At 35.3% G+C, this 24,317-nt stretch overlaps 3 protein-coding genes across 12 annotated transcripts; all 3 read right to left on the bottom strand.

The window, feature by feature from the left end:
• Positions 1–986: 986 nt before the first annotated feature.
• Positions 987–13,115, bottom strand: LOC142528097 (F-box/FBD/LRR-repeat protein At3g26920-like). 10 transcript variants are annotated; one of them, XM_075633160.1, is made up of 6 exons: positions 11,874–13,115; positions 11,422–11,736; positions 8,852–9,863; positions 4,667–4,822; positions 2,274–2,631; positions 987–1,321 (listed from the first exon to the last, which is right to left on the bottom strand). In XM_075633160.1, exons 3-5 carry the CDS (start codon positions 9,779–9,781, stop codon positions 2,326–2,328), a joined length of 1,392 nt encoding a protein of 463 aa, XP_075489275.1. In that variant the 5' UTR covers positions 9,782–9,863; positions 11,422–11,736; positions 11,874–13,115; the 3' UTR covers positions 987–1,321; positions 2,274–2,325. The 10 variants fall into 10 exon arrangements, with proteins under 10 accessions (XP_075489275.1, XP_075489276.1, XP_075489277.1 ...); XM_075633161.1 differs by having other exon boundaries at positions 11,422–12,611; positions 12,756–13,115; XM_075633162.1 differs by having other exon boundaries at positions 11,422–12,606; positions 12,756–13,115.
• A 2,359-nt stretch (positions 13,116–15,474) lies between these two features.
• LOC142526920 (ubiquitin-conjugating enzyme E2 28-like) lies at positions 15,475–18,053 on the bottom strand. Its single transcript, XM_075631585.1, has 4 exons — positions 17,836–18,053; positions 17,300–17,427; positions 16,184–16,288; positions 15,475–15,800 (listed from the first exon to the last, which is right to left on the bottom strand). Exons 1-4 carry the CDS (start codon positions 17,903–17,905, stop codon positions 15,657–15,659), a joined length of 447 nt encoding a protein of 148 aa, XP_075487700.1. The 5' UTR covers positions 17,906–18,053; the 3' UTR covers positions 15,475–15,656.
• A 1,590-nt stretch (positions 18,054–19,643) lies between these two features.
• Positions 19,644–21,436, bottom strand: LOC142526266 (bax inhibitor 1-like). Its single transcript, XM_075630529.1, has 6 exons — positions 21,312–21,436; positions 20,534–20,677; positions 20,379–20,455; positions 20,075–20,264; positions 19,841–19,996; positions 19,644–19,766 (listed from the first exon to the last, which is right to left on the bottom strand). The coding sequence occupies exons 1-6, from the start codon at positions 21,426–21,428 to the stop codon at positions 19,716–19,718; spliced, it is 735 nt and encodes a 244-aa protein (XP_075486644.1). The 5' UTR covers positions 21,429–21,436; the 3' UTR covers positions 19,644–19,715.
• Positions 21,437–24,317: the final 2,881 nt, after the last annotated feature.

The following is a 24,317-nucleotide window of genomic DNA, read 5'->3' as shown; positions in this document are numbered from 1 at the left end:
TATAACAATCACATACTAGTTTAAAACCAATAATTTATTGTTTTCGGGATGTTAAAGTTGGTGGAGTAAGTAAGTGAGAGACCAAATGGTCACGAGTTCAATTTCTTTTACCAACATTTTTTGATCGAACATGTTACACTAAACTTGACTAATATGGTTTACATGATTGTCGTAATTTGCATACTGACAACATTAAACTCAAAGTTTTACCTAACATACACCCAAAAGACAGTGGCGGCTAGTTCCTTTTCACCATTAAAAAAATAGTAATTTGTTGTGTGCGTGTGTATATTATATATATATAATAGAATGTGATAGTCATCGTACCATTGTAACTCATAAATCACAAGGTAGGGCAGGTGAAAACACTAAATTTGTTCCAACTCTATTGAGGAATACCGTGATATATAGAATCCATGTAAATAAAGACCATCTTGAAATTTTTTTTGGTTCCATTCTTTGTTTTATAATTATTCCGTACACACTTTGGGGAAAAAATGAGAGGAGGAAAAGAATACAGCTTATTTTATGTAAACACGTAAAAACTTTTTCCAGCCGTCTAATTTATATGTAATCCATAAACACCAGCAAGTTTCAACAAATTATTTCACACTCGAAACCAACTAATTTTTACGTTTCCTGATCCAAAGAGATAATGATGAAAAATATTAAATTAACTACGTAAAAAGATACTAGTTACTTCATAGCATTTGATGCAGATGAATTAGTTTCATATTCGAGCGCTCGTAATTGCTCGGGGTTTTTTATATATAAATTTAATTTAAGGAAAATTTGAAAAATAACTTTGATCAAACTAAGTTTTTTTAAAATAACCCTCAACAACGAAGCGATTGATAGTAAGAACATAAAATGTTTGAAAAAATTTATGTGAAACTTGCTTACCCACAAAAGCCCAGATGACAGGTAGTCAGTACCTGATTTCTGTCAACTTAACCTGTAATCAGTTAATATTCAAGATTGAGAACTATACCACCAAACCATTTGACATACCAGTGAATATAGGTCCACCAAGTTCAACTTTCTGCCGAAAGTAGCCAATCCAAACACAATGTTTTGATAATAAACTCATCCAACACTCATCACTCGAACTTAGCTTAAGAGTGTTTGATAGTTAACCAACACACTCGAGCTTGTTTATTGAGACCAAACATAAAAGGATGCAAACTAAGTCCATAATGAGAAATGAAGGTGCGGACATACAACAGGGATCATTGTTTCTCCGCCCATCCGTTGCGATCTTTTCATCAATGCTGCTATAGGTTCGTCTCCATCCAACAGAAATCCCGGAACAGTCTCTCTCCTTGCACACAAAAGTAATAAAGTTATGACACAATGTCAGATTAATTGATGAGCTTGAGACAATGAATCATGATTCAAATTGTTTCCCTTCAAGCACTGCACGAAAATTGAAGTATTTTAGCACACTATGATTTCCATGTAGAGTACGTCTTTCAAAACAAATTCATTCACACGCAGCATATTTATATCTGAGACTTAAAAGTAATTCAAGAATAAAATAACCATATCTAACACGTGTAGTGTATATATCCCAACTTGCTCGAAAGTACTACCTCAAATAAGAGCAAGCAGCATAAGTAAATACGTATAATAGATTTGTATCGCATTTCCTCTGCTCTTAAGTCTCGTCCTCTTTCGTTGTATAAGCCACAAAATGAGTAACCTATTATATTATTGATATGGTAATTTACCTAGTTTTATAAAAGTAGCTGACTCCTTTTGTGTAAACCAAAGTTGATAAAGGGCAAGACGCATGGATATCATAGAGCTTAGGGACAAGGTGAGGCACACACCTTTGTATACGGGGACACATTAAGAGATAATACACAATAAATTTAAGTATCTCAAGAAAATTTTATTGCCTGTCATCCTCATGTATTAAACAATGTTTTGAATAACAATAAACAAATATTCATATATTTACAAGCGAAAATCAATGACTATCAACAATATGTGCTAAAAAACGCCTCAAGCCTTTAAAACACACCAAGGATAGTGATATACTTGTCAGGGCGCATACTTGTGTATTTTTAATGAATACAGAGTAAACGATATTCCATGCTATTAGATACAGTGTAAATGATATCTCAGAGCTTGGTTTGCCATTTGAATTGAGGTGAGTAGGTTAATTATTACTGATACATGTCTTAACACATGGCACATTGAGTTTATGCACTAGAAGTTTCGATTTACATACTAATCGCATAAAGAGAGTCCAGACAATAGTACCTTACCTTGTGATGTTCTTTTCAAACTAAACTTTATTTTGTAGTTCCTGAGCAATCTTCAGAAATTTCCTAAATTCAAATTGAAGCACTTTCTTTGTCCAGAAGCAGAAATAGAGGTGACGAATAAGGCAACTGTTTTAGAGGCTACATTAACCGTTTGCAATGCATAAAATTCCTTTGGATCCAACTCTTGTTGCTCCTGGCTGATATGAATTTTCTCCAAAACTTTTGCATTTTGGAGAAAAAACTTCACGAACTCCAGCGAGACTACAGAATAGCGGGATCCTGTAATCCGAACCTCTTTGAGATGATGTGAGACACAAGCCAAGTCCACATATCTGGACTTCCAGTCATACTCACACCCCTGGAAATGAACAAAGTAAAATGCATTCATTTGAGGATAGATGATTTAATAATCTTGCTCGCAGGGAAAATTGAAGAACAAGTAGAATCTTTTGAGGTTGCTTAGTGAAAAACAGACACTTCCTTTAACAAATGATCAAATATTGTAAGTGAAAACAAGAAGAATCTTTTTGAGGTTGCCTAATTAAAAACACACTTCCTTTAACAAATTATCAAACTTTATAAGCGAGACAAGTGAGAGATACACTTATCGTTTCTGGTCAAGAGCACATACTACAACACACTACCTTTTATTTTTTCTAACCGGAAAGATACCCCTCTTTTCCCATGGTTCTAAGTTTCATATAAGGCTGTCCGTTCGAGTTCGGGTACCAGACCCAATCCCATCTAGGGGTGGGAAAAAATACCGAAATACCGAAAACCGTACCGAAAAAATACCGAACTTACCGAAAAAATCGATATACCGAACATTTCGGTACGGTATCATACCGTACCGAAATTTTTGGTATCGGTATAAAATATTTTTTTTCAAAATAATTTTTTATTATTATTTTTTTTTAAATTTAAGTTCGGTATACCGAAAAAATGTCGATATACCGAAAACATTTTCGGTATACCGACAATTTTTCGGTATACCGGCAAAGTTTTCGGTGTTGGTACGGTACCGGTATGAAATTTTTCCATACCGAAAATTCGGTATACCGAATTTTCGGTATCGGTATCGGTATGGAAAAATTCCATACCGATATTTTCGGTACGGTATACGGTACCGTACCCACCCCTAATCCCATCATGTCAGTTAATTTTTCAAAATTTCGGGTTCAGTAAAGCCCTGAACCCACCTATTTAGTATCGGGTTGGTCTCGGACAATAAATTTAGTACCAGATTAGGTTCGGATACCCAACATATAAAGTAAATTACGCATCATACATATTTTTTTCATTTACTCTTTCACACTTTTTAACTTTAGTCGATAACTCAATACCATTCTTCGTTATTTCACTTTGGTGCAGAGTTAGGCTTTCCAAATTCCACTTGACAAGCGACTCGACCTCTACCCGTCGCTCTCTCTGACAGACTCTTAGTGCACTCGTCGGACGACTTGACGGACATGCATGTCGGAGGAATTTAATGTTTGCAAATGCTTTTAGAATGGTAGATCTGGTTTACGTTCTGGTTTATAACACTAAATGAAGGAAGCTTTGTGAAATCATTTCTGATAATTTTGAAATGTGTTTAGCTGCGTTAATGCACGACAAGATAGCATCAAGGCTTTCTTTGTTACATTGAGTTACATTTGAAGTTCCAAAAACTTTGGGTACCCAGTCGGGTAGTAATAATTTTTCCCGGTTCGAGTAGCAAAATTTACTACCCGCGAACTCAAGATACCCAACTTGATGCCCACCCCTAGTTTTGTACATTCTGGGAACATAATATACGTGTAAAGACATCCTATCACAAAAGATGATTATATCAAGCAGAATGCAGGCATCATGCACATAACCATGCAAAGCTAGATTTCATCATCATTAGTAACAGAAAATTCATCATGCTGGTTCAACAATTACAGATCTGCAGTTATTGTCCAGGAAAAAAAATACCGATTTCCCTGCTATTACAACGTAGAATCAATCATTCATATAAACATGAGCAATAAAAACAGTTGTTACAATTTTTCTCATCAATTATCAGATCGAGAACAATATACTATAATTGATGAAACCAAGGTCAAAACAACAGGTGGTACAGTTTTAAAATTTTGTTTCAGGGGCTGGGCAGAAGTAAAAGCAGCTCCAACCTACAGGTAGCTTTGCCTCGCAAAGGAGGTGAGAAGAGTCGAGACAAAAATAAAAAAGCTCAAAAGCTTAACAATATACAATAACAAATTATGTATGTGTAGGAAACAATTATCTATTATCCATTGTAAAATAAACTCAGTGAAAAGGGAACCACACACTTGCACAACCTCAATTGCATGTGACTCCACCATCAACAAATCACTTCCCAAGGACAAAGCAAAATTAAAAGCACTTACCCAAGTGAAATTCATGGAAAGTATTTCAAGATTGGGTGTCAGCTTGAGTAAGTTGATTAACCCCTCTACGTAGCGTGCAGTATATACCATACCTAGCCTCAAGGACCTTGTATTTGGTAAGTGGCGCACCCATCCACTCCAAGCCCTAGAGAGATACTAAAACAAGCAAAATATGACAAATTAACAGTAATGAGTAAAATATAAAAGAGAAATACACATGTGGATAAGACTGATGGACGGTCATTTTACAAAGAAAAAGTAAAGACGGCAATACGCTGAACACACATGACCACTAAAAATCATTTATAGAAAGAAAGAGTAAATATAGGGGATATGGCTCTCTTATATTTATGTATTTCCCCTACAGGGAAGGGTTTGGTTTGGATTTTTTCAGAACTGAAATGAAAAAAACTTCATAGATTAGATTACTCTTCGCAAGTTGTTGCCTAGTCAATAAAGTAACTAAAATCATAAACCATTGTAGGAGAAGGGGTGAATTCAGGGTTTTCAGGGTTCAGACAGGTTAATTGGCAGCCCAACCAACTAAATTGAACCTTTTGGTTTGAGAACGTATATAAATGTATACTTTTGTGAATCGTCGATAAATGTAACATAATATCCTAATCCTCCAAGGGATGTCACATGACATGGGCCCCATACATCAGTATGAACCAGCTCCAACTTTGCTGTTTTTAGTTCTCAACCGTTTTTTGAAATACTAACATTTTTCTGCTTTCCAAATATACAACATTCACATAGTTTGTGTTCAACGATCTTTAATTCTAATAGCTTCCGGTATAATGCCATAAACTTAAATTAGCTCCAGCACCCACAGCTACTAATGTATCTCTGCAACTGGAAGTCATATAAAGTGTTCCAGTTTTCTTTCCTCAAGCAACAATCGATGCTCATTTGTTCACTTTCAAGGGACCATCACCAAATGTCACATTATGGCTTTCGTCATTGAGTTGTCCCACTGAAATCAAATTGCGTGTCAATTTTGATACATGGTTTACTTTGTTGATTTTTCAGACAATAAATTTGACATCTTTATCCGGATATCACTTATACCAACTAGTTCCAAAGGTTTTCCATGAGCCAGGAAAACTTTTCTGTAATCGCCAGTGATGTAATTATCGAATACATCACAATTACCAGTGGTATGAAATGAAGCTCCTGAGTCCATAACCTAAGAATCAACCTGGCTTTTTATTTTTATTTTTTATGATCGAAAACTATGATTTTATTATAATAAAGATAAGTTTACAAGGAAAGCGGATGAGCAATCCGCAAGACACCTCACAATTTAGGGAAGAAACACGACAACTACACTATCGTCAGGAGCAAATAAATTTCCAATCCCTAATCATATTTGAGATAAGCAGATGATCAAACTTTAGCATCTTTGTCGTCCAAGTCGCAACTCTGAATCAAATCTTCTCCCAAATGTTGTCCATTGACTCTGATTTATCTTTGAATATTTTATTGTTGCGCTCCAACCAAATTGACAAAAAAAATGCAATGAACTACGAAGTACCAAAAGCTCCCAATTCTTCTCCCGGTAAGAAATCCTGGCTCCATAAAAAACAAGTCCTGTGACCATCTTGGAAGAGTCCATTCAAAACCCAACTTTTGCAGAACTTGGATCCAAACACCACTCGTGAAAGACAATGCAACAATAAATGGTCTTGATTCTCTTCTTGTTTCCGACCTACACTACACCATTGTGGGCATAAGGCGTAGCTGGACCAACGTTTTTGCAAAGCATCACAAGTCGGCAGTTTTCCTAAAGCCACGATCAACGAGAAAAATTGAACCATATGCGGGATAGATACTTTCCATATGTTAGAGTAGTACATGAATAAAGGGAAGTTGGTAACCGGAAAGAAGGAGGCGTAAAAAGAACTAACAGAAAAAGTACCGGAAAACTCCCCCAACCAAACCCGAACATCCTCTGTGCCCAAACTCAACCAAGCTGTATCTAAGACTCCTAAAAGAGTGCTGAACTCACCCAATTCGACGTCATTTAACGCTGTTCTGGAACACACATCCCATTGAATGTTGGAATTACCCTGAAGATCGACGACAGAGAAGAAGTGGTTGTACCTTATTGGTAGGTCCCAGGGGAGAATTCATGAGACCTTTCATTTCATTCCTCTTTCTCTTCTCTGTAGCCTTAGCATTAAAATCCGCTAGATCATTCCTATATGAAATAGGGGATTTCACAACAAGTAAAAACTCACCAAATAGTGGAAGGATGTCGCAATATCGTTTGTTACCTCTTTAAAACCAAGAGACTGCTCCACTCCTCAGAAACACTAACTTAAACCCAGTGACCAGATAGTGCAAAATTCAAACCAATGCATGCCTGGAGGTAAGACCGTCTGGCATGGTAATCTGGAAGGCATGGACTTAGATAGTATGTTTGGCTTTATTGAGGCTTATGTGGTATGTGATGAGTTTCAATCAAAAGAATTTTTTTCACCCAAAAAAAACGAATGAGATTCCCTTTTTTGAGCACTGCCCTAATCAACTTATGACAAGTCGTGTTAAAACAAGAGATAAATTTCCAAGGACTTCTAAAGGTCGAATTCAAGTGACTAGTTTCACCACAGCTCCAACAATTCAAATTCTTTTCAAAAGTGATTTTCCTTTTCCATTTCTTGACTTGGATCTACCGTGACATCTGTTAGAACTCTTTTCACCACTCCTGCCTCTTTCTATGTTCTCGAGATTTAGAGCAGATCTTGATGATGTCTATTCACCTGAATCCATCATGCAAACTTCTTCGACAATAATTTGATATCTGACATTATTGAATTGTAGTTATCTTTTGCCAACAGAATTGCCAACTGCAGGTCGCATTGATTCCCAATTATTTTGGTAAAAACGCCAAAAAAATAGTGCACGAATCTCATCATCAAAATTTATTTCAACTGATGTTAGCTGAGAAACAATCGTGTCGAATTCATTGATTTGTTTAGCCACCGAAACACCTTCTCTATTTTCAAGTTGAATAATTTTTTCACGAGATGTAGTTTGTAATTTGTTGATGGCTACAACTTCTTGCTATACATATAATTTCTAATATGTAACTGCAAGAATGAAAACTTTATCCCGTCGAACTTGTTGATACCTAGTCCCGATCCATCATCTTCGGCCATCGCTTCTCGAGCCTTAGCAAAAAATCTAAAAAATCTTTTCTGATATGGAAAATCAGACAAAACTGTAACCACATAACATACTCAGAATTCTAAGAAAGTTTACAAAAAAGCTCTTATACCAGTTGTTGGGTCATACACCGAAACGATGACGATCATGATAGGGAGAAAATTACAAATGTATACAAAACACTCAATATTTCACAATCCCAACCCGAGTATAACCGAGAATATTATTTCTCAAACTTATTATAAAATAACATTCAATTTTTCTTCACACTTGAGTTGCTCTCTTAAGCTTGAGATGCTTAAAAAGCTTGGATGAGATATCTAGTAAATGAGCTCTATATATATCAAACTCTTCAAATATGAAAGCCAAACACAAATTCAAACTTTGCTAGCCATCATTTGGTCGGTAGTGCAGACGTTCGGATTGGACAACAAATGTGAACATATGCACAATTTTCTTGCCTACAATTTTGGTCAAAAAACACATGTTCAAATCTTAACATCAATACTCAAAGCAATGATGATCTCATTTCTCTAGAACATTCAGACTAACAGATTATAATAATAAGAACAATACTGGTTTAATTATCCATGCATACTACTCAGTCCCATATGAGGCACGATACATTTTTTCAAAAAAAAAAAAAAAACTAAACTCAATAAGGGACTATGTAAGTATAAAAAAAACTCAGTCAGTTGTACAAAGACAAAAGGACCCTAAACTCTTTTAACAATATGTCTACAGTTTTCACAACCTACCATTATCCTTTATCTTTCTATTCCAAATTACAGTTAAAAAGAAAGTCAAATGGCCTCACTAAAAAAGTGAATAACAACCAAATAAATAATTCCACCATAAATGCTGCAAATGCTCATATATTGCTCTGCTAGCAATACCCTTAGAATCTCAACCAAGAGTATGGCTGTAAAGTGAGCTATAGAAAACATTTGTTAGACTATTACATCGAATCTTGATTGACAAAAGCACTAAATGTTTGTTCCATTGCATACATACCAGAGGAACCATTGATGGTAATGATAAATCTTTTGCACAATTAAGAGCAGAGATCATTGCAGCCAATTTAGGTTGATACAGTACAATAAACGTCTCATAGGACACCTCAATCACCGCATGCTTCACAGATGACGTATTAGAGAACTCCCAACATATTACTGGCCCATTATAACAGAAGTTCACGAGGTTTGGAGTGTGCATAATTAGCCTGCCGTGAAATAAATGTGGGCTGAATATATTACGGCGCATATTCAAAAACGTGAACTTCTTAAGGTTTGGAGCTGAGATATTGAAAACTTCGAGAGCCTGCATGCGACAATATTCCAGAGATAAGTTCTCCAGAACACCACAATTGGTAAACAGTTTCTCAGTGATCTTAGCATCATTGAAATAAACTGTAACCAATCGCAGACTTTTCAAATTTCCAAACGCTGTGTCATAATATCGCCTCACTGCTGACAAAGATTCAGAAAATCCAACGCTGAACGGAAAATCATCTACAGTAAATCTAGCCTCAAACTCAAGTTCTTTGACATTTTGCGCAGTAAAAAGACCAAGCAACAGATTAAATTGTTCGACGTCAAAATAATGACACAAAACACGAAGCTTAGTGACTTGAGGTGCCTGTCTCATAAAGAAGGTCCAGGAAAAGAATACCCAAAACTTTGATAAACACTCATAATAACTCATCTGCAGATATGGATCCTGGAGTAAAAACACATTGAAATCAAATTTCAAGCTAGGAACCGAACTCCATATGTTCCTCCAATTATTTCCTAACGCACTGGTCCGGACAACATCATTGGCATCGAGAAACGAGAGAATGTGATAGAGAAGATCTATAGGCAGATTGCTTAGCCTATCTTCATGGACTAGCTCGATAATTTGGGCACGCTTAGTACATGATCTTTTGTAATATGCATCCTCCATAGATGACAAGAAAAGATATAGCAGAAAGGATATGCTTGAAATATACTTCAATTAATGCGATAAAGCATACTGCATCAGCTTTCTGCATTCAGAAAATATAAAACTATCAGGTACTCAGGGAAACATCCACTTACAGAGTTTTAGCAATAGGATGCAGAATAAATCTGGAAAAAATGTTTAACAAAACAAACAGTGGTGTTTACACTCAATAATTAAACAACATATTATTTAAGAGAGTATCCATTCCTGAAGAATGGTAACAAAAACACAGTGAGCCAAAGTGCTTGTGATGAACTCTTTCGAACATACGGTGACGTTGAAAAAGCTATGTACAGACTATATAAGCTACAGTAATGCTGAAGATTTTAAAACTGGTGATACAAGATATATGAAATAGATAATTTATGAAACTAAAATATCAAAGAAATCGACAGACAGAGCCAAATTAGAGATTCTAGAATTAAATCGAATTAATCAAACAACTCATTTTGGTGCAAGTAACTAATGCAAAATTGGCAAACAAAATTAGTAAACTAAAGATGCGCATCACCATGCTCATCCATAATATCCTCGCAGGATCAAATTGGTGCTTAAGAGTAAGAATAAAAATTCATCTTCAAAACAAGTAAATCAAAAATATAATAAATTGAATTGGATCAATGTTTTATCCTTTTCGGGAAATTGTTCTCGGCATCACAATCGGCGAAAAAACATTAACTTTGTGTGAAAAGTATATAATAACATGATAAGAAACCTACTAAGAAAATTCATTTAGTCTAATTTAGCATTAAATTTGGGTGCCATAAATTCAAATAGAAAAACAAGATCCGAAACACAAAATTTACAAATGACCTGACACTCGTTGCATGATTATACCCAAGCAAATGAACATAAATCCACTACGGGTCAAATAACGCTGAATTGGAAAGAATTTAGGCATGCTCTTATAAATAGATGTAGAACAAAGATAGGGGAAGGAGGGGAAAGAGAAGGATCTTCACGTTAGAGGGGGAGGCGGCCGCATTACAGTAAATAGGAAATAAGAATACCTAAAAGAAGAATGAAAGAAGGAAAGGCAGGGAAAGAAAGACAATTTAACTGAACAAAATTTACTTCAATTAAATTAACAAATCCAGTTCCTAACCATAAGATTTCATTTACAAATCTAAAGAAAGCGCATTTTGAAAAATGAAAGCAAGTAATAAATATTTGACTGCACTAATATTGCTCCAAAAAAATTACAAGTCCAATTGAAGAAAAACTTTTAGGGGAAAATTAAAATCACATAAGGAATTTAATGTTGCATTAATAAGTAACGGTCAATGTATTTGTCAAACAAGTGCGGAACTGCTCCCATGCACAAGCAAAATTGCGTTTAAAGCCATAGCAAAACCTTGGCTGGATCTTGGGCTTTCTCCCATGTTCAAGGTGTACTATGTTAACACCCTTCATTCCCTGCCTTTTCTATCCCTTTATTTGTTTAGTTAAAATCAAACGCTTATCGATAGACAAAAAACTATGATTGTTAGCCAAAACACAACTTTATTTGCCTATACTTGTAACAACAGAGAGCCCCATATGCACTCACTTGGACATCCATGGTTAGATTGTTAGGCCCATGAGTCCGGGAAGAAGCGTACCTTACTACTGGTGCTCATCTCACCTTAGAAACAGTTTTATCCTTTCCTTTGCTGATGACATTGTCTCCAACAAAGCTTACCCATTAAGGTCTGATGTCCCTCTCTTTTACGACCCACATAGTCAACAAGATCATACAACGTTGCGCCAACAACTTGATGTACGAGAGCTTCCCAGGAAGCCACTCATCCGAGTACTTCTCTCACCACGAGAGCTTCTCAGGAGGTCAATCATCTCAGACTTCTCTCACTCATGCACACTTAACCCAACAATTTTTTTTCCTTATTCTCACCATGACATGCAATATGCAACAGTACCTGTTATAAGATGGTGAAAATCTCTAGATTGAGAATTAAAATTTTACGTCGATGTTAAGGATAAAATAATTCATTATCAGACAATTTTTTCTGAAACATGCTATAATTTTTGCAGAACCATTTCTTGTTGATAAAACCAGACTGCACCGGATCATCAGGAATCTTGGTGAATTGCATCTAATCAACACTGCTGAAAGGTGCACTTGAGCGTGTCTAACAATAAACACAGCTAGAAATTTGTTACGCTTCAAAATATGATTATATGATGTAGCACAGGAATCCCATCACAATTGGGGCTAAGAAAGAAAGAAGCCATAGACTGAATCAATGGCATAAATTCTCCAAAAGGAGTTAAGATAAAATTTACTTACCAAATATAATTTAAAGAATCAGCCGACCAAATAGCACAAGATAGAACAAGCAAACAATATAAACTGCAAAAGACACTTATCGACATTATAAAACTTTGTACTAAAAAATCCAGCATGCAAGTGTAAGAAATTCACCCAAGAGCATCTCAGATTTCTTGGGATGAAAGACCCATAAAATTCTAGAGCAAAATATCAAACCACATCTATCCTAAAAAAATTGTGGTCGTAGGGTCGTAGCTTAATGCATCCAGCTCATCTCCTTCGAATCAAAGGAGAACCCATTTCACTTTCCACCATATTTCCTTCAATTTCCTGAAATACACAATCCAACCCAGCAATATATTCTTCCCAGCAGAACCATTTTAATACTAAAATTCAATCAGCGGGTAGGTAACGTTTATATGCTAGAGCAAAGTGAATTTTAAGCATCCTTCTTTGTGTGTGGTTATGAAATAACTCCAGCTAATTCTATCAGCGCATACACTAGCTTCCTTAATTTCTGCTCTAAAAAAATATATAACGCAGATAAGATTAATGTCAAACATGTCATGCCTGAAGAAGGAATTATAATTACCTTACAAGATTGCAAACATGAAGAAATATGCATAACACGAAGATAATCCTAATCATTTAATAATGACTATATACCTTTAAAAAGAAATCCAACAACTTCAAAGATTTAACCAGCATATTCCCTTCAACCATCCATCCGGCTAAAATACAGAGGAATTCCCAAACACAGAACAATTCCCAGGCAAGGCAACATAGGAGGGAGGCGCGCCTCAAAGTCATTTTGCTGGTAGTCATTGAAACTCCTAAATTATGAAAAGTTTCCGATACATATCCAGACACTGGAAAATCCCACTGCTTCGAAATGTTCATCATTTCGAAAGTGTTTTGTGGAGAATACGAATCGTATATCACGGTCTGGCACGGGGGCGCTCGCGGGAGAAGATGTTGGGGGGTGCTTTCTCTCAGCCTTTGATTTCTACTTCATCGGACCATGACCGTCAGCTGAAATGGGTGGATTACAGAATAAACAATCCCTTTCTCAGCCCACTTTAAAGCCCAATCTGTATTTCTTTTTGAAACCCAGCCCATATTGATTTCTATTATGAAACTAAAACTGAAAGCCCAATTGGCCCAAGTCAGAGTAATATTGGAGTAATTTTTGTGATGGAAAACTCTCTATTTATTAAACAATATAATTTCCCTCAAATTTAGCACGAAAATACAACTCCAGCTCAATGCATGTTTGATTTTAAATTATTTATATTTATACATTCTATTAAATAATATATCAGAGTATGAAAAACCATCAAATTCAATTCAATATTACTGTTCCACAATTAACATATAATATTCAATTATTTTTCTATCGAAATTGCATACTTTCCTTCTTTTCATTAAACTAATTGTTTCCTTTAAACGATTACAATATTAACTCATTTTATATACGAACCAAGCAGGTTCAAAAAATATTTGGTTTGTATGAATATGTTTGAATTTTTTTTCGATCCGAACTCGAGTGTAAATTATTTTGTTCGATAGTTTGCGAGCCGTAATATATTTTTTTAATATAATATAATTATATGTTAAATAAATTTCAATCATTTCATGTACTTATTTTCGAGCAATAGTTCGAATAGTTTGAGAATATGTTCGAATCTTTTGAGCGGAGCTCGAGCTTTAGTTCGCGAATTTGAGCAAAAATTTTACATTTTTCAAACTATTCGGTAGGCTTTCATCACAGTCTGAGTTTAGCATGGAAGACGAAACATGGACTCCGAATTTAGTGGTACATAATGGATCCATTTGGTAGCAAAAGAGAATCGAGTGATTTTAAATAATTTAAAATAGCTTTTTAAATTGTTGAAATTACTTAAAAAATATCAAGATTCTGAAATTCACTGGGAGCTAGACCTAGTAGGGAACCAGACCAATATATAGCGCCTAGGTTTCCTAGGTTAGGACCAGGCGGATTTCATGGTATCAACATAATAAATAACATAAAATATGTGTTCAAAATTACATAAATAATAGAATATCACAACTTCACTCCACTTCTTCGTAATTTTCAACTTGTTTGTCATTAGACACAAACTCGATAGCATCATTGTGATCATTCTGTTCTTCGGATGCAATATCATTATTGTGAATTTTTCGGTGACCGCCTAGGCTAGCTTATGCGGCCTGACAACACTTTTTCACACCACCTCATAGGCTGATTTTCAGAATACTGAAAAATATTAATGAATAACATTGTATTTTTGTATATTTTCTTTAAATCAAGTAAAAATGATTTGTTTTACATTTAAAAATTTAAATGGTAATTATATGCATACAAATTAAATTAAAAATATCTTAAAATAAATATGTACTCAAAAGTTATGACCCATAATTTTAGAAATGAAAACTTAGGTTGAGATCCATGTAGGAAGCATGCATAGCAAGCCACTGATGGTAATACAATGCATAGCGATTCAAATCTCACGGAAGTAATATGTCTCTGTTTCTTCTTTAACGGTAAAAATCATCAATTAGATTTTGTTTTGTTCGCGGACAAGCCTTTACGCGTTTTTAGCTAATATTACTCCTTTTTTAAAAATTGAATATGATAGTAATATTCAATCCTTTATTCCAGTATCGATTCCATTATTTGTACATTCATCTTTACTTTTCGACGTGTTTTTCTAATTTCTAATTTTATAATTATAAATGTAATCGATATTCTGAGTCGCAGACTCTATATTATACATTTATGGAATTATACATTCTCGATTATTCGAATTGGTTCGTCCAAAAGGGTGCAGAAAATGTGTCAATTAGAAGTGTAAACAAAACATGAATCCAGTTTGTAAGCTTTTCGAACCGACACGATAAATATTTTATTAGTATTTGAACTTGAACCAAACTCGAATGCGCTCAAATTTATTTTGTTGATAGTTCGCAACTCGTTCGTGTGCTTTAAGATTTTATTACTATAATATTAACATATATTATATACACATTTCAATCTTTTCAGAAGTTTCGAGCTCAAATCTTAATATCCAAACAATAGTCCAAATAAACTCGTGAATAGGTTTGAACATTTCGAGCTTAACATGAACGCGAACTTCACATGAATTACTTTCTAAGTTCATGATTTATGAAATTTTATCCTTTTAATAGTAACTTTTGTAGGGAAAAAAAAGTAGCTTTGTAATATCTAATTTGATCAAGAAAATGTTAAATACTGTTCAAATATGATTTTCATTCAAAACGAATGAATCTTTTAAACTAAAACAGAATGAATTAGTGTTCAATGAACTTCATATAATTATTTAATTACCCGGGTCGTCTCCGAAATACACTAGATCAATAGCCATAATCAAACTTCCCAATCCATATGTAATTAATGAAAAAGTTAAAACATAAAATCAACCAGATCCTTTGTCCACAGAGAGGGTAATAGAGTAGGCTAGGATTGTACATTTGTCCAATACAAAGAACGGAGAAAATGCATATAATTTCTACACAGTTCAAGCCATGGCATTACAGATGATGGCACTAACCCATTGCGTATTTCTGAGTCCAGCTCCTTGCAGTTTGCTCATATTTGGCACGGTCCGTCTTATACATATGAGCGATTTCCGGTACCAGTGGATCATCAGGATTTGGATCCGTCAAAAGAGAGCAAATGGAGAGCAATACCTGAATATAATCAAGTCAAATAACTACCTTAAATGAAAAGAACTCGAGATCCCTACAGTGTAAAAGGAGATAGCTAGCAAATTAGTATTTTTCTTTAACAGAAAAAAGACTTAATATGACAATACTAAAATTGGCAGCACTATCTCATTGTTGCCCCTTTTTGTTTTTTGTCAGCCACAAAAACAATTTCCCAAACTCAGTTCAAGAAGGAGGTCCCAACTCTGAGATCAATTATTCAAAGTTGGGCTTTAACCGGCGTGCACACTTGTGAGTAAGATAGGGAAAAAAAGGCAGTAGAAATTAGGATGATTTCAGAAGAAATTCCGGTTCGCTATAAGGAAAGTTAGGTGATAAGAAAAAAGTTTCCGGACAAAGATATTAACCTTAGAAATAGTTAGGGCAGGACTCCACTGCTCCTTCAAGATATCAAGGCAAATACTGCCATTGCTGTTTATGTTTGGGTGAAAAACTTTTGTCCTGAACGCCACCTGCGAAAATAAATACAGAGAAAATGAACTTTTCTATAAGCAACACTGCAAAGACAAATTAACATCGTGGTGTAGTTGATAGCCCTGACAGTTGGAACTATCATAAACTGGAATTAAAAACAAACTTGATACAAAAAACGACCATCAATGAATTTGTTAGTTTTTGTGATTACCGATTAACAAAAGCTAAAACAAAACTGGGATTCAAAACAAAAATAGACATGCAAAGAATTCTACCGGCTATGCAATGCCCGACAGGAGAGTACCGCTGGTTAATGGTTATTTTTCACCTGGAATGCCAGGAGTAAACATTTACCCCATCCATTAATCACCTTAGTTCTCAGCACCAGCCAAAAGCATTCACTTTGTTGTTCTGATGGCATCAACTCAATATTCTACGATTGTTATTATTTGCATTTATATAGGGACAATGCATATTTTCTTTATTTCGGTCGACTCCAAGAGAACTATAGTTACTGCATCTATTTTTTCACAATACAAATGCAAAAAGAATCCACTAGCTATTTTCTGCAACACATAAATATAAATATTCTTTTAATTCATTACACCTCTAATCACGCTGCCAAACCGTAACAAACACTGGCGGGACATCTAAAAATCTTGATGAGGGTCAAAATCACTGGAAGTATTAAATCTCAGTTACAACATATACAGAAAAATCACACAAACTTTGATAAAGCGAATGTACGAAAACTTGTACACATAGTCAGACTCGGAATATTATGCGAAAAAGATGATGGCCATCCACAGAGCTATATTCTTATGTATATTCTTATACGATACTAAAGCTTCAGCTGACTGGATCCACAAAATTGCCTCCCAATTAAATAAATTGTTTTGTCTTATTCTCCAACAAAATCCTGGCACACACTAAATCAAGAGGTGATGCTAGAAAGAACCATAAAAGAATCCATACAGAATGGCGGTTGAGGTACTCGTCTTCTGTAAGCTCGAACCAACCGTTCTAAAGAAAATTTACTATTCACATACCTTCGGAGGTTTGAATGGATAATCAGGGGGGAAATGAATAGTGACTAGAAAAACTCCTCCTGCATAAGGGCTATCTTGAGGCCCCATTATTGTTGCTTGCCAGTGAAACATATCCTCCCCAACTGGACCTGCCAATGTCAAAATAACAAAAAGAACGTCAACATCTCCATCTATAGAAAACATTTACATATTTACTATCACCTACAACCTCGATCAATAATTGTTGGTAAAAACATACGAATGAAAATGCCAACTCATACACTATTTCATGGAGAAAAAAAACAGTATATGAAGTGTTTCAATGATTCTCCAATTTTAAAATTGTATGCCGATCTACCAATTTAGTAAGCACCAACGGTTAACTAATCAAACATGAAAAACAAATCTTCCACCTAATCCTTGTTAATGCATCATGGTCACTTAGTAAGAGTCGAAGCGTCAAATTTCTTCATGGAAACCCACAGATCAACATCCGAAACGCTCTATACAAAAAATGAAACACAAAATTAAAACAAAAACAGGGTAAGAAAGAGTACCAGCGCTACACGAAGTCGGTGGATCTTTCTGGAGATCCTTGAGCTCCTTCAAAATCCGTTTCGAAGCCATTCAACAAATCGGAATCTCCGATCTGGTAACTGTAATTCAGACTAAAAAGAAGAGGCGACAAAGGGAAAGTGGTGAGACAATGCGAAATTTGTGTGAGAGAAAAAGAGAGATGTGGCTGTGCTGACCCGATGAATTCGATTGGAAGAAATTTGATATGTTAAGAATTTAATTAATAATTAATTTTCGTCTGGTTGAGCAGCTGCGTCTCCGGAAACTAAACAGACTTTTACAAATTACGACACATTTTCAAAGAAAATTAGTATATTTTTTAAAATATTTAACTATTTTAATTTATCATTTATTTTTTTTATAAATTTATATATAAGCATTTTTTAATGAATTACAAACTATTGTTGGTTAAATTTGTTCAAGTATATTCCAATATAAAATATATAAAAATTATTTACTTTTAAATAATATATATATATATTACGGTCAAATCTTGTAATTTATTGAAAAGCTAATATGTCATTCTTTATAAGACGAAACCATAGAGGAAAATTCTCATTCTCCCACATAAAATGGGATGGGGAAGAAATAGCAAAAGTAGCGATCGCATGTGCAATAACATTTGTCGATCGCCAAATATGACTAAAATTAATGTCACTTTGAGAATCCAGGAGAATTCTGATATCTGTAGCTATGGACCTACGTAACTGAGGTTCTCTTCTGGCCTTGTGACTGCTTGCACCGCTAGTAGAAAATCTGATGTAACTTGATGAATGTGTAAGTTGCTCAATTGAATCTGTAATCCACCTTCAATAGCATGTCACTATGTTGATGAAAGTAGCAATGGTAAACCGGTCCAGTTTAATTGGAACCTAACGATCTTAGCGACAGTTTATCAAAACCATTGCCAAATCCTGACGTATTCCAATTGAGGGAGACCAATGTCGGTCTTATATGCGGTAACTTAAGATAGTAAATATGAAAATAAAGAATAAATTAGATATCGAGATTAAATGAAAAACACTAAAAATTATTAGGGTAAAACAACAAATAAGATGAAAAGAATTTTACTATAATATTTTATCGTGTACAACCGCTCACTGTGTTTCCAAAGAGAACACACTCTCTCTTAATACATGAGAACAAACACCTCACAAATATTATAGAACTAAACACTCAAATGCTATAAGATGAGAAAAGAAGCCGATGAATGGATGATTTCTGAATGAGAGGAGGAGCGCTATAAATAGAATTATTCATTCATGTGAAAACGCGTATAAAAAACGCGTTCAGTCTGAACATATCTTCTACCTTTCATTTTATTCAACAAAACCACCTTCCACCTAATATCCTGTCTGCCACCAAATATTTTTCTGCCCAAAACCAGTTTAGCGACGATCTTTTGCAAACCGTTGCAATTTTAACTACGGTTTTGTAAAATCTTAACTCTAGAAGTCAATAAAGACGTTTTTCAAAACCGGCGCGGTTTTTAGCACCAACTTTTGTAACAGTCTTGGTTAGTTGCAAATCTGATACCAAATACAATAAAAAAATAGTAAAGGGGGTTGTGCTTATTAATATATATATATATAAATGGTATATAGGATGGGGGGGGGGGGGGGGGGGGGGGGTGCGTATTTCATGACCAATTTGTCTAACAATAACGAGAAGCGGATGTAATGGAACGACGGTAGTTGTTACTAAAGAAAAACAAAGGTCAATCAACAATGTAACATCTCAACCATATATATCTTTTTATCCCAAGAAATCCATATCAGAGAATTCGTGAAAAAATGAAATCTATAGTATCTTCAGAAAAATTCCCCGTGTGTATGTATATATGTGACTTGGTCTGTGCCCTTCAATCAGAGGTGGGAGCTAACCAAAGCCTTCTCCAGAGTGATTCTATCGTCTGCACAAACAAAAAATTTGAACTATTTTTTGTTTAAATTTTGAACTTATAGAGGACAAGAAGAATAGGCATACCAATCTTTTGATGAAGTGAAGTGTGACAGCAGGTGCATCTGTGAAGAGTGTAACCGAATGCTTCACATAGTCGGCATCTCCTCGACGAATATTTATCACTAACTCATGGCTATATGCTACCACATACAGCATGAAGTACAGATTTGCGACGTATAGCTGCCAAAAGAACACACCATTCAGATACAACTTCAAACGCCATTTTGTTTCACATAAATTGTGGCCAATCTTACTTACGTCTAGGAAGGTCCAAAAAGAAATGTAGTAACCAGGAATTGCTGAACCAGCAAGCAACCCAATTGGGATCCCGAAGATAGAGAGGCCCACGCCTACAAAGCAGAGGAGAAGAAAGCTTTGTGTCCACATGGATGCTGCCCAGAAACAGGCAAAAGCCATAGACATTCCCAGCAGTTCACTGACTAGACAACTTCAGAGTTATACATGCTTTAGTATTCAAGAATTAGAATTGTGTTTCAATGAGGGAGAAGGAAATAATAGCAAGCCCAAAATGAGATCTAAAACAGGAAATAAAATATAATACCAAGGGTCAATGAGCCTAGGACCAATTGAAGCACCTAGTAAGAATGAACCAGCAATCAAGAGACATGTCCTTTTCTTCTGCAAACAAGAAACGGAAGAGCTGGAAGGCAAATTTGCATGAAACAATTTGGTAAGAAAGTTGGAAGAATTCAATACCTCGTGCCAAGGTGGCACAAAATAAATGCAGATCGTGGTAATAGAAGCGCCGGTCACGACAAATAAACTTCCAATGTCCCCGCTACAACTCAAGTAGGACCCAAATGCTAAACTTGATAGAGCAAAAGCCAGAGAGAGGTAAACCTGTATCGTCATCCAATCATGGTGAATATATGGAGAAAAGAATATCAAGATATATATGACCAGGGGAGAGGATTTGAAGATTTGAGATGGAAGAAATTTTCACAGTTTATGATACGATGAGAATTCACTAGTGATTGTTGAATAATCCAATGACAATAACAATTTCTTGGCGTATGGAAATCACTGGATTGAGTTTCTGTAAGAAAATATCAAAAGTCAAACTAGAACAACAAAGATGAACCGTGCAGTTAATTAACCTATCTTCTTCCTCAATGGCGTCCCAATGTGATTCACTTACGTTTTTTAATCTTGGCCAAAGACTGAAAAATTTGAAGTGATCCGCAGAGAAACAAAGGTTTTGATCCATAATTACATTTTATATAAATACTTTATCAGAAACATGTGACGACAGATTCCTTTATGAATTTTTCATCTTCCTGAGGTAAATAGAAGAAAAATCGGAAAAGAAACAAAATCAGAAGTGCAGCTTGAAAAATTGCTAACAATTCTGTAAACAATATCAAATTATGAATGCAACTACTTCATTCTTCATCTTCTTGTTAAAGGAAAAAGAAAAGATTAAAAAGAATAACTAATCATTAATTCTGGAAAGGGAAAAATGAAACCAAAATACCTTCTTCAAGATACGGCGGACGAACGGCCGGTCTCGGCCGTTCACTACTTCCGTAATTCTCCATTCCCGGAGAAAGTAGTTCCGAACAGCGTTAATTGCACACGCAGATAACCTCATCGTGAAGAGTAAAAGAATTACAGACGAAGAAGATGAAGATGAAGAAGAGTGAGAGGGGAAGATGAGGGGACGAGCTATTTTGCATGCGTCGGGAGTATGTGAAAAAGTAAATGAGTTGCCCCTGAGGTCAAATATTTAGAATAATTACGCTGATTTTAGTGAGGACCTTGTGTATTTTTGGAGAATTTTATAGGGGTATTTTGGAGAAAGAGATACATGCAATCGCGCGGGAATAAGATGTATTTTTTTTTAAAAAAATATTAAATAAATAACTATAATGCGATTTAGTAGTCTTTCCTACTTAGCAACGTTTTTTTAAGAACTTAACAACCAATTTCATTAGTCTTGAAAGGTAATTAATGGGTTTTTTTTATTTTTTTTATTATACTTGATGATTTAGAAATTAGTAAAAAAATTCAGAAATAATTTAAATTTACATCAGTTTACGGTAACTCTCTCTTCCGGATTAGATAGCTCTCCAATCACCTGAAAATGAAAGTGCTACGGATTTTTCTTGAAGTTTTAGAACGAAAGTAACATAACATAAACTTTGAACAAAAAAAAGAGGAAGAATGTGAACAAGAAGGGAAAGGAGAATGTGTGGAATGTCGATAATGAGACGGCAAAAGTTGAGAAGGGAAAGGAGAGGATAACGAGGAGGAAAAGTAAAGAAGGGAAGAGGGTGAGGAATGTGAATAGCAAGGGTGACAGAGTTATGGACTTATGGTGTCTGCTTCTATGTTAATGGAAGTATAAACAGTTTTGCAAACGCAGGTAATATCCGGTGATGCTTTGTAGAGTCTTTTTTTTTCATTTTTCCCATCTGAAAATTTTATTTTTTATGATATGTGGTGAAAAGGTTTGAAAACTCTTGGAAACTAGTTATATAATTTGGCAACACCGGGTTAAGCTACCTGGAAAGATTTCTTGAGTTTCACGCTTCTACTTTTTTAGGCAACGAATTTCTCTACTACCAATATACACATATCTATGTTAGCTTAATGCCCATCCAGATTTTCTTAGTTCATATTTTTCCTCACTAAACGATATTGTGACAACCCTGTGTCTGGTCACTATTGACTGACTTGATTTGCTCTCTTTAATCAAATGGATGGGTTTTCATGACTGGAAAATGTCTTATTTTGAGGTAGCTGGAAAATGTGTTATGTATCTATACAAGTTATATGAAAATATTTTAAATTTTGTGTCAGCGTAGTAAATGAGTACTTGAATGAGTTTGATAGATACATGTTACTTAATTAGGCCTGCATTGGTTGCTTGGTTATTGCATTATGTTATGTAGATTGTCAGTCAATCTGACTATTCTTACTATTGTTTTGACAGTACTGAGCAATCTAATTGTTCGGGCTAACTGGAATTATCTGCGTTTGTTTGCCAACATTTTGGTATAACATTTTTTTTTTCTGTGAGATTAGTTGCCAGAAAAACTCATCTTATGTTTGGGGCTTAATCTGTAAAGTTACTTTCAACGACCAAAAATAAACTCTATGGTTGCTTAGATTTTCCAGTTTTCTGCACCGAAAACATTATTATATATTATTATTAACATTATTTTTTGGACAGATTTGGAGATATAGATAATATATTCATATTCGTCACAAACTATTTCAAGAATTTTAAAAAATCTCCGAATTCGAACAAATAGTTGATCTTCAACTTCGTTTTAGGTTTTTCCAGTAAGATCGGTGTTGGGATATTCGGGTGACTCTCAAGTTATGGGCTGCAAACGGTTAGTCCAATGGTTATGGGCTTGGGCCATTCACAATCTGTTGGACAGTTGGCAGTGCCGTGGAGTCTGAATACTCAAGGAAGAAGCCTGTATATATAGTTGGACTCCAAGAGAAAGAAGGCAACGAAGAAAACACGCTTGAAGAATATATATCAGAGAGGACTCCGCACAAAGAAGGACGGCAAGAGTTGAGTGAAGGTTTTGAGGGAATAATCTCAATTGTAATTCAACTTAGTTTCTTGGTCGTGCACTTGTAAAACTCTCTGTTATTCTAATAAAGTAAGCTGCTCCGTTCTTCCGTGGACGTAGGCTATTCAATAGCCGAACCACGTAACTCGATCGTCTTCGCTGTTGACTTCATAGACTTGGTCTGTTGTGATTGCATGAGTTGTATGCTGTGATTCTAGTTCGGTTATTCTAACAATTGGCACCGTCTGTGGGAATCGAAGCTACGTCCACCAAGATCAAGAAGATGGGTTCCATGAAACTTGATATCGAGAAGTTTTCAGGAAACAATGACTTCGGCCTTTGGAGAATCAAGATAAAAGCCATTCTAATACAGCAAGGACTGATAGAAGCACTAAAGGGTGAAGATGCAATACCAGGTGAGTCGAAAGAGAAGGTGCAAATCCTCGCCAAAGCACAAAGTGCCATCATCTTGTGCCTTGGAGATAAGCCACTAAGGGAAGTTTCAAGAGAAGCCACGGCTGCTAGCATGTGGAACAAACTAGAAAACATGTACATGACGAAATCCTTAGCTAACCGCCTATATATGAAGCAACGTCTATACTCATTCAAGATCGGAGATGAAAAAAATGTATCTACCCAAATTGATGAATTCATCAAAATTCTGGACGATCTTGAGAACATAGATGTTAAGATGGAAGATGAGGATAAGGCTCTAATCTTGTTAAACTCTCTTCCAAGCTCATATGAAAATCTGCGGGATGCCATGTTATATGGCAGGGAACATACCATATCTCTTGAAGAAGTTCAGTCGGCTGTACAAGCAAAGGAATTACAGAAGAAGATCTAGTCAAGTGAACATACGCAAGGTGAAAGTCTTACCATCCGAGGGAGAAATAATCTGAGACCCTCGAAACCTGAAAGAAACCGGTCAAGATCCAAAAGCAAAAACA

This window comes from Primulina tabacum, chromosome 15 (assembly GCF_025594145.1).
Source record: "Primulina tabacum isolate GXHZ01 chromosome 15, ASM2559414v2, whole genome shotgun sequence".
Taxonomy (NCBI): Eukaryota; Viridiplantae; Streptophyta; class Magnoliopsida; order Lamiales; family Gesneriaceae; genus Primulina; species Primulina tabacum.
Note: the sequence above shows the minus strand (reverse complement) of the source record. Positions and strands in the feature narration are given on the sequence as shown.

Coding starts and splice junctions, on each gene's coding strand:
- LOC142526920 (XM_075631585.1), bottom strand. CDS start 17,905: ATGGCTTCGAAACGGATTTTGAAGGAGCTCAAGGATCTCCAGAAAGAT. Junction 17,428..17,835: donor ACCGACTTCGTGTAGCGCTG/GTACTCTTTCTT, acceptor TGACATTGGCAG/GTCCAGTTGGGGAGGATATG. Junction 16,289..17,299: donor ATCCATTCAAACCTCCGAAG/GTATGTGAATAG, acceptor TTATTTTCGCAG/GTGGCGTTCAGGACAAAAGT.
- LOC142526266 (XM_075630529.1), bottom strand. CDS start 21,428: ATGAGGTTATCTGCGTGTGCAATTAACGCTGTTCGGAACTACTTTCTC. Junction 20,678..21,311: donor TCCGCCGTATCTTGAAGAAG/GTATTTTGGTTT, acceptor ATGACGATACAG/GTTTACCTCTCTCTGGCTTT. Junction 20,456..20,533: donor TTGTGCCACCTTGGCACGAG/GTATTGAATTCT, acceptor TCTTGTTTGCAG/AAGAAAAGGACATGTCTCTT.
- LOC142528097 (XM_075633163.1), bottom strand. CDS start 9,781: ATGGAGGATGCATATTACAAAAGATCATGTACTAAGCGTGCCCAAATT. Junction 4,823..8,851: donor TACCATCAATGGTTCCTCTG/GTATGTATGCAA, acceptor TGCTTGTTTTAG/TATCTCTCTAGGGCTTGGAG. Junction 2,632..4,666: donor TTTCCATGAATTTCACTTGG/GTAAGTGCTTTT, acceptor GTTCATTTCCAG/GGGTGTGAGTATGACTGGAA.